This window comes from Ailuropoda melanoleuca, chromosome 16, assembly GCF_002007445.2.
Source record: "Ailuropoda melanoleuca isolate Jingjing chromosome 16, ASM200744v2, whole genome shotgun sequence".
NCBI classification, from domain to species: domain Eukaryota; kingdom Metazoa; phylum Chordata; class Mammalia; order Carnivora; family Ursidae; genus Ailuropoda; species Ailuropoda melanoleuca.
The window spans coordinates 72,826,086-72,835,026 of record NC_048233.1 but is presented as its reverse complement, the minus strand read 5'-3'; the positions used below and the strand labels follow the sequence as shown (position 1 = coordinate 72,835,026).

Genomic DNA, 8,941 nt, shown 5'->3' with positions numbered 1-8,941 from the left:
CTTAGGTGCAGAAGATTGATTTCTGACCCACATCCCTGGGTTTATGGCACTCCAGGCGCTCTCTTCTTTTACTTTGCCCCTTCACCTCTCACCCCCCCATCTCCTTTGAGGTAAGTCCTCAATCCATGGACTTTCCCTGCAGTTTATCAAAAGCTGCTCTAAGTGGCCTCCTTCTAACTAGTCATTCCCTAGTGGGAGACCCCTTTCCTCTGCTCTTTGCATTTTCTCTGTCCCCGGTGCCATCCCAGGACCCTGGAGGGACTAGCCCCAGCATGGGTTCCAAGGCGGGCCCCCCGCCAGGTGACTGCACCTCTCTGAGCTTCATTTGTTCATCGAAAATTGGGGACCCCAACCTCCACCCCTCACAGTTGTTGTGAGGTGGCGTAATCAATGACCAGCCCTGGGGAAAAGGCTGGACGCACCCTAAAAGTTGTTCTCCCTTGCTGTGGCTCGTCCCAGTGCCCCGAGACGCACTCTGCCGAGGAAAACCACAGCCTATCAAATCCAAGCCATCGGTTTTACAGTCGGAGACAGTGAGTCTAGAGAGAGAAGAGGCTGCGTCACCCTTATCCCAAGCCTTGAGCAGGTGACTGTGCGAAGAGGGGGCACGGCCAGCAGGTCTCCAGACTCCTAGCTCTCAACCCCAGGAACAAAAATCCCCTGGACTGGGTGCAGACAGGAGGAGAGCGCCTCAGCTCTGTCCCAGGAGGGGAGGGAGGGGACTGAGCTCTAAAGCTTCTGTAACCTGGCCCATCGAAGGTTTCTCTGGTGTTTGAGTGCAGAGGGGCCCCTCAACACCGGGCCCCAGCTCCCATGTAGGGGAGGGAAAGAGTTAATTAGACAGGAAAGTGGCCGAGCACAGGACTACTGCTGAGGGTGTGTGCTCATTTCATAGAGGGAACAAGAATGGGAAAGAGGGGTTGGAAGCAGAGAAAGAGGCACCCGTGGGAAGGCCCAAAGCTGTGCCGACAAATTCGAAGCTCAGTTTCCCAAGGACTTGACCTACCAGGAGGCTGGTGACCCTTCCGACTCTGAAAGTGAAAACATGTTAGGTGTTTTTTTGTTTCTTTTCTTTTCTTTTCTTTTCTTTTCTTTTCTTTTCTTTTCTTTTCTTTTCTTCTTTTCTCTTTTCTTTTCTTTTTTCTTTCTTTTAATCTGTCACTAAAGTTTTGCCTCCCCCACCTCCCCTAGGCCAAAGCTTGGGCCTGCCAATTCTCAGCCTAGTCTCGGGAGTCCTAGGGTCCCGTCACCTCTCCTGCCCATCCTAGAATCTAGAATCGGAAAGGCCCTAGGGCGCCTCCGGGTTTAATCCCCAGCGAGGGAGTTGGTAGCATCTCCTTAAAAGAGAGGAAGGGAGGGGCAGGGGGTGTTAAGAGAGTGGGGGGGAGGAAGAAGGAGAGAAGGAAGGAGAGAGTCAGGGGGAAAAAATTCACTCTCCCTCTTTTTTTCACCCCCACTTCAAAATCGTAAGAGGGTTTGGGAGATCTGGTCAACTTTCCGAGAAACATCTGAATCTTTTTACAGCCCTCCGTTCTTTCCCTGGGCCAGCTGTGGGGAGGGAGAAGGAAGAGAGAGGAGGAGGAGGAGGGAGGAGAGAGAGAGAGAGAGAGAGAGAGAGCGCTAGAGAGAAAGGAGAGAGAGCTAGACGTGGAGGGAGGAGGGAGAGCGAGCAGGCCCTCGCGGACCGCAAGGCCACCGCCTCCTCGCCTCTCCAAACTCCTGGCCAAGGCGCGCGGTGGCGTCCTCGCGCTCTCGCTCGCGCCCCCGCCCGTCGCCCGCCCAGGCCAGGCATGAATGCTGAGACTTGTGTCTCTTACTGCGAGTCGCCGGCTGCTGCCATGGACGCCTACTACAGCCCGGTGTCGCAGAGCCGGGAGGGCTCCTCGCCTTTTAGGGCATACCCCGGCGGCGAGAAGTTCGGCACAACTTTCCTCTCGACCGCCGCCAAAGGGCAGGGATTCGGAGACGCCAAGAGCCGGGCCCGCTACGGCCCGGGGCAGCAGGACCTGGCGGCACCCCTGGAAAGCGGCGCCGGGGCGCGGGGCTCCTTTAACAAGTTCCAGCCGCAGCCGCAGCCGCCGGCCCCGCAGCAGCCGCAGCCGCAGCCGCAGCCGCAGCCGCCCGCGCAGCAACCGCATCTCTACTTGCAGCGCGGGGCTTGCAAGACTCCCCCGGACGGCAGCCTCAAACTCCAGGAAGGCAGTGGCGGCCACAACGCGGCCTTGCAGGTCCCCTGCTACGGTGAGTGCACGTGCGGGGCGCTCGGGGCTGCGGAGCGCAGGGCCGGGGCTTCGGAGCCTTGCAGACCAGCTCGGCCCGCGGGAGGCAGGGCTCGGCGGGCCGGGGAGGCGCGGGGCCGAGCAGCGCGTGGCTCTGGGTCGGAAAATAGGAACCGACTGTTCCGAGGGGACCGTGGGATCCGTCCTGCCACCTTCATCTCCCCACGCCGAGGGCTAGGAGCGTTTTTGGCTGTTAAAGCCGACTGGGAGTTCATTTCTCTCGGTCCTCGCCGGTGCCCCAAACCACTCGCTCTGCGCTGCTCGCGGGGCCGCCTCCGAAGCGGATGCTTCGCCCGTCTCGGGGCTTGCGGCGGCAAACTGGCGTCGCGGCGCTCGGGTGCTCGGGGCGCGGGGCTCCGGGGCTGCTGAGGCCTCGCTCCCCGCAGGCCTGGAGGCCCCCCCCGGCGGTGCTGCAGGTGGGAGCGTTGCAGGTGCCGAGCCCGCTAGGAGCCCGGAGCGCAGTCGGCTGAGCGCGCCCGGGATACGGTGGCTCAGGGACACCACGCGGATGCGGGGCCGCAGACTTCTGGAGCCACCGAAGACCAGAGTTCGCCCCCTGCACACACACCCCACAAGCCCGGCTCGCGGGGGCAGAGGCAGGCGGGCTGGCGTTCGTAGCATTTCTCCTCCGGAGAGCCTGGGAGGCGGCTGGCTCGGAACAATGGTTTAGGACCCACCCGCCAAGAAGGCAGGGAGCTAGAGAGTTGCAGGCAGCGCAGAGCTGGGGGAAGAGGGAAGCTTCTGGGTCCTGATTTGGGCCCACAGGGAACCCGAGGCCTAAATGACCTCCAAGCCCCCTTGAGCTTGCAGGCAGGACCTAGGCCTGGGCCCCCAGAGCTTAGCAACCATGATGGAGGAAAGGGCAGCCTGAGGCCAAAGCCGCTCAGCAACCTCGGCCTTCTCGCCCACTGCATCAGGATTGACAAGCCCCAGACTGGCAGAGAGAAACCCAGAAGGGAGGGAAAAATCTTCTCTGGGCTAGGAGCCCTGGATACACGCTCTCCCTGAGGCCTTGGCCTTCAGGCAGGGCCCTGGAGCTGAGCTGGTCCTGACACAGCAATGGTTTTGGCTGCACTGGTCCAGCCTGAAGGGAGAGACACCAAGACTGGGGACAGACATGGGACATGGTGGAGGCCTTGGTGTCTAGAATAGCCTTAGGAAAATAGCCCATGGCAGACACTTTATCTTCAAACTAACTTTCCAGACGCTCAGAACTAGTTCATTAGGTGGTTGTTTTCACAAACATTTACACAATCGTACACTCGACTACACACACACAACCTCTCTGTCATGAGCCAACACAGTCACACACAATACACTCACTCATGTGGCCTCACGCACAGTCACACACTCCCAGACCCACAGGACAGGACTGAGAGCAGATTTGGAAAGATCCAGTGGCCTTTCCCCACTTCCTCCACCTTTCCTCCCCACCTTCCTGTTGGATTGAGATCAGGCACTCAGATCACAGACCTTCGAGGCTGGCTCCGCACAGGTGCTCCTTCCCCACTAGGGCGGGCAGGCAGGGGCTGTCAGCTCCTGTCAGCAGGCTCCCGCCTGCCAGTGCTGCCGACTCAGGCTCCCTCCTCCAGGCCTTACCCAGGCCTCTCTTGGTCCCTGTCACCGGGACTACTGGGTGAGAGCAAGTCTCAGACTGGGGGACCCCTGGAGGTCCATTGTGCAAAGCCAGGGGCCTCACAGGCTCTCTCTCCCACTATACAGGATTTTCACGTTTTAAAGAAATTCACTAGTGAGGCTTCTGAAGAGGAAGAGACATGACATAAGAAGAGGTCCCAAGCCGCTTCCAACCTCTTGTTTGGCAGATGTCTTCAGGTCCAGAGGGAAAGAGGAAAGGGCTGGCCCCCTCTGGGCACCCTCTCAGAGCCCTGCTGCCCCCTGCCCCCCGCCACTGGCCTGGCCCTTTCTCTAACTTGAATTAGCTGGTTGAGCAAGCGACTCCTCGAAAGCCCTTTTGCTCCTAGAGATAACTGCATCAGTGGGTGGTAAGTGCCCCCCCCATGCCAAGAGAGCAGAAGTCTAGTTTCCTCCAGGTTTCAGCCAAAAGCCTCCGCGCGCATGGGAACCTGTGGACACTCCATTCTGAGGACAGGGCAGACCCCTGTCCATGCTCTGGGAAAAGCCATAAGCAGCAGATTGGGACAAAAGGCAGCCCAGAATCAGCCACAGGACTGCCACTCCCCCGCTGCCTGAGATGAGCACTGCTCAGGGCAAAGCCACAAACAACAAAGAGCTCTGTTTATTCGAGCTTCCCTGGCCAGGAGGAGATTTCTGGCCCTTGCAGAAAGATTAGGCAGGTGAAGTCCAAGATGAGAAACCAAGGCACCAAGAGGTTGGGCTTTGCAAAGGCAGCTGGGAGGAGGGCCTCTGGGGTTGGCTCTGTAGGCGTCCAGCAAGCAGGGAAACTGAGGCACACACTGGCGGCAGTTCTCTCCCGCATTTGGAGAGTGTGGACTCCAAAAGGGGTAAATGGGGATCAAAGAAAAAGCCTTGGAATGTTCCCAGGAGCTCAGGGCAAGGTGGAAGCAGACAAGGCCTCAGCCATAGGGTCCGCCATGGCTGCTGGCGGTCTGACTGCAGGTAGCTTGGACTTTGCAACATTCCTCCTGGCTCTTTTGGTCCCGGGGCTGGAAGCTTGGTTTGGGGACTGCGGAATTGCACTGAGCTGGAGGCGAGGCCCTGGAGACCTCCTCCGGGACCTCGGCTCCGGGGAGCCACTCCCCGGCGTCCAAGCGCCCTTGGGCTAGTGAAGTGCTGGCCTGGGGGGCTGCTCCAGGGCCACGCTGAGAGGGTGCGCAGTGGGGAAGTCTCCTCCAGTCCCTGCCGCCCAGCCTTCTCCTTCTGGGAGCTGCTGAAAGTGGGGGTGAGACATCCTCTCAGTTTGCAGGCGTCCCTACCCCTTCCTGGGCCTCTGCTTTCCCATCGGTACTGCAAGTGCAACGAGCACGCCGAGCGTCAGTGCCCTCCGGGTGCAGGAGAGAATCTCCGAACGTGCCCCGCGGCTTGGCGCGTGCTGCAATCCCGCCTCGCTGGGCTCCGGTGTGCACTTCGGCTTTCCTAAGTCCTTGCTGGTCCCTGGCCCGTCCTTGGGCCCGTGGGCCCCGGCAGACACGCCAGGTTGGAGACCCGGCATTTCTCAGGGGCACAAAGAGCCTCCTCGTCGCCAGAGTGAGGTTTCAGGCTCATCGCCCCTGAGACCCAGGCTGCCCGCCCCAAGCCCCCGCCGCTGCTGCCCCAGGCCTCGGCCATGCGCCCCGGGAAGCTTCGGGGAGCAGCCCTGCTCCCTCCTTCTCTTTCGCTTTCGATTCGGTGCATGCAGGTTTTCCTTGCTAGCCGCTGGCTACCTTGCCATCCACCCAGCGGGCCCCCAAAGACGCGCTCGAAGCTCAGAGGTCCGGAGGTGCCGAGGGCCAGGCCGGAGACCCCTGGGGCACCGCCGTGGGGCTGGTCCTGATTTGTCGAATTAGATGCAGTGTTTGAACGCTAAGGGTATTTATTCCCCCCGCCCCCCCGCACCGACATAATCCACACACCACCAAACGTGTAAACTTGGCCCAGGTCGTAATCGAAGTTAGTCCGAGACCCGGCGTGTGGTTTTGCATAAGAGAAGCCCAAAAGAAGACGGCGAAAAACGGACAGGCCAGAAGAAGCCCATAAGAGCCCCTGGGTGACTGNGGACCCGGCGTGTGGTTTTGCATAAGAGAAGCCCAAAAGAAGACGGCGAAAAACGGACAGGCCAGAAGAAGCCCATAAGAGCCCCTGGGTGACTGTAAGATGATCGAGAGAAAACTCCAGCCTGGGAGCTGTGCTGTTGCCGACCCAGGTCACTTTTGGAGGAGGGGACAGAGAAGAAAAATGCTTTTAATGTTGTACTTTGTTAATTTCTATAGCCGTCAGCGAGCTCGAACAGTCGGCATAAACACAGATGACTTTAAATAGCAAAACGGAAGGCCGGGATTAAAGTTTTTTGTATTTTAAATCAACCAATTTGCACAGTTCTCTTTATTATAGTTTATGCACAGTGCAGTACACTGCTAAGTGGAAAGTTCGAAGAACTGTTCGTTGTGCGGACACGGGTATAACCACCACCAGGGTCACCATACAGACCTGTATATGTACACGAAAATCTGGGGGGAAATTTTTTTTGATGGGTTGTTTAAAGAAAATTTCAGAAGAGACTTTGAGAGCTGGAGACCCCGTTCCCACCCTGGTTGGTACCGGTGGTGTTTCCTGAGTGGGCTGACCTTGTACCGCCAGGACATTGGCGCCACCCGGACTGGGAAATGAGGTTACTTAACCGGCTGCATCACAAACCTCGCTGCCGTGGCCGGGCTGTCCCGGACTCGCCAAAGCCCCGCGCCGGGCAGGCTGCGAAACGGAGCCGAGGTAGGAAAACGAGTTAAAATACCGTGCATGCATTTCGCCGAAGTCCCTGAGGACTTTCGTTTTGGAGAGCGGCTGGGCACACTTTTGGGGGGATGTACCTTCATCTGGGCCTCAGCCGCTTTCCTCCTGCAACTCTGCGCGCGCGGCTTTGTTTTGATGGAAAATTGTACGAAATGGAAATACGGTGGCCTTTGCAGCAGTGGGGGTGAAGGGAGGTTGGAGTGACGCGGGCTCCGTCTGGGTTCCGGCTTCTCCGAGGACCAGGGTGCCCGAAGCAGCAGGCGGGGAAAACTGCCGGCAGCGCCCGAGGCTCCGAGGGCAGGGGTCCCGGAATGGGGAAGCCGCCAGGCTTGGTGGTGCACATTTTGCGGCTGAAAGGAAACGGGAGTAGGGAAGAGGGGCTGCGACAGAGTGCTTGGCTAAAGAGCGCTCCCTGCCCCCTGAAACCCACTCCCACGACCCCTCCCCACCCCCACTGAGGCTCGGGCACTGTTTTGGGTGGGGCGGTAGGAGCCCAGTTCTGCATCTGGATGCAGCCTGCCAGGCGCCATCTGGCCACGTGCTCCCGAAGCCATGGGGGCTCCCCGGGTGTCCGTCACAAAAGTGACCCAGCAGCGGGTCATCAGATTAGGAAACTAAGACAGCTCCGTGCTGCTCAGTGAATTCAGAGTTTAAGACACCGGGTCCCCTCAAGGGGACCCAAGCACCGCTTGCCTTTGCCAAGTCTGGATTAGACCAGTGAGAAGAGGCCCTTCTTCCAAACAGTGCCCTTTTGCGGAAAGAGGATGCACCTCTCTCCTGCCAGCAATCCCTCTCAACTGCAGTCTGGTGTTTCTCTAGGATCACAGTTATTCCTGGCCCGCAGGGACCTTCCCTCCCCAGCTGCAGCCCCCTAGCCTTCTCTGGTCTATAAATGTGCAAATGGGCCACACCCCTGCCTCCTTGAAAGATTCTCCTTCCTCACCCAGTACAGGGGGTCAAGGTAGCCAGGGTCAGCAAAAGCTCTGGTGCCTGACAGCCGATCTCCCTAAAAAGACTGACTCAGTGGTGCGGTAGAAGCCTCCTGTGTGTCCACGGAGGTGTCGTGGGGACCCCAGACCCAACCCCCCCACCCCGTGCCCAGGGCATTCCGTTGCCTTACCTACCAAACCAAACACCTCTTCTCTAACCCCCATCCCACCCCGCAGGCCCCGCCAGCACCAAGGAAGAGAGGGAGGGGTGGAAAGGGAGTTGAGGCTTGGCTGAGGGGCGGTTCAGAGGAGCAAAAGGCTGGGGATTTGGGTGGCGATGCGGGCCAGGGGGCAGTTCCAGATCTTAGCTCCAGAGGCAGACAGAAGGATCACCACGGAGCTCCATTGCACCCTTTTTGGAGAGGAGGGTTTTACTGGGAAATACTAGCGGGATGTGTGTGGAGGGGAGGAGGAGAGGGACTGAGGCGCCACCACCCGCCAGGTACCTGTCTTTCCCGGCCGCCGCGCTGCGCGTGCTTGAACGCTCGCTCGGAGCTGCTGGGCGCCCTGCGCTGCTGCCTGTTCCAGAAAGAGGGAGAGCCGCGCGCGCTTCATTGCATTTTTAAAGCTGGTCGCCTTCGATCGGATTCTCCGTCCAAACTGGGGGCCGCGGAGCGTGGGCGTGAGCCCCAAGGCCCTTACAGATGGACTGCTGGCGACCCAGGCCGGCCGGAGCACCCGGTTTTTCCGCGCTCCGAGGGCCCCGGCGGAGAAGACTGAGAGGCCGTGGAAGGTTTGGACGAGGACGCTAAGGTCCAGCGCGGCGCACGTGCGGGGCAGGGCGCACAATCCGGTGTAGATCCAGCGGGGTCTCCTCCGCTGTGTTCTCTACTCCCTGCGTGGCCTTGGGAAAGCCCCTTCCCCCTCCGCTCCGGGGTCTGAGCTTGTGAAATGCAGGAGTTTGGACAATTTCCAAAGGCCTTCTACGGGCTTCTGCAACCGTACCAGTCTGGACCCGCCTTTCACCCCGTTTCTCTGCCCTCCCTCCCGGCTTACATACAATTTTGTCCAGGAGAAATTGGATAGAGTGGACAGAGAAGTCTTCCCTGGAAGCAGAAACGGGTCTTGAGGGTTCCCTGAGGTGAGCTAAGGGGATACAGGGACAAGGTGGGCGGCAGTTCCAGGGTAAGTGGGCTGGTGGCCCTGGAGGGCCCTGTTTGCATGCAGGTTCTAGACTCCAGGCTTGGACTTAAAAATGGCGAGGAGCCAACTCCGGAGCGTCTTGGTGCCCACAGATGGGCAGGCTCA

The 8,941-nt window shown here is 59.4% G+C and overlaps 1 protein-coding gene across 2 annotated transcripts in view; it reads left to right on the top strand.

Annotated features, from left to right (window-relative positions):
* The first annotated feature begins 1,703 nt into the window (after positions 1–1,703).
* The window catches only part of ALX4 (ALX homeobox 4), a 43,985-nt gene continuing 36,747 nt past the window's right edge, over positions 1,704–8,941 (top strand). For both annotated transcript variants that reach the window (XR_004621454.1, XM_034646284.1), the window contains exon 1: positions 1,704–2,241. Coding sequence is in view for 1 of the 2 variants with exons in the window: in XM_034646284.1 (XP_034502175.1) it covers positions 1,791–2,241 (451 nt within the window). In the remaining variant the exon portion in view is untranslated. The remainder of the gene's footprint in view (positions 2,242–8,941) is intronic.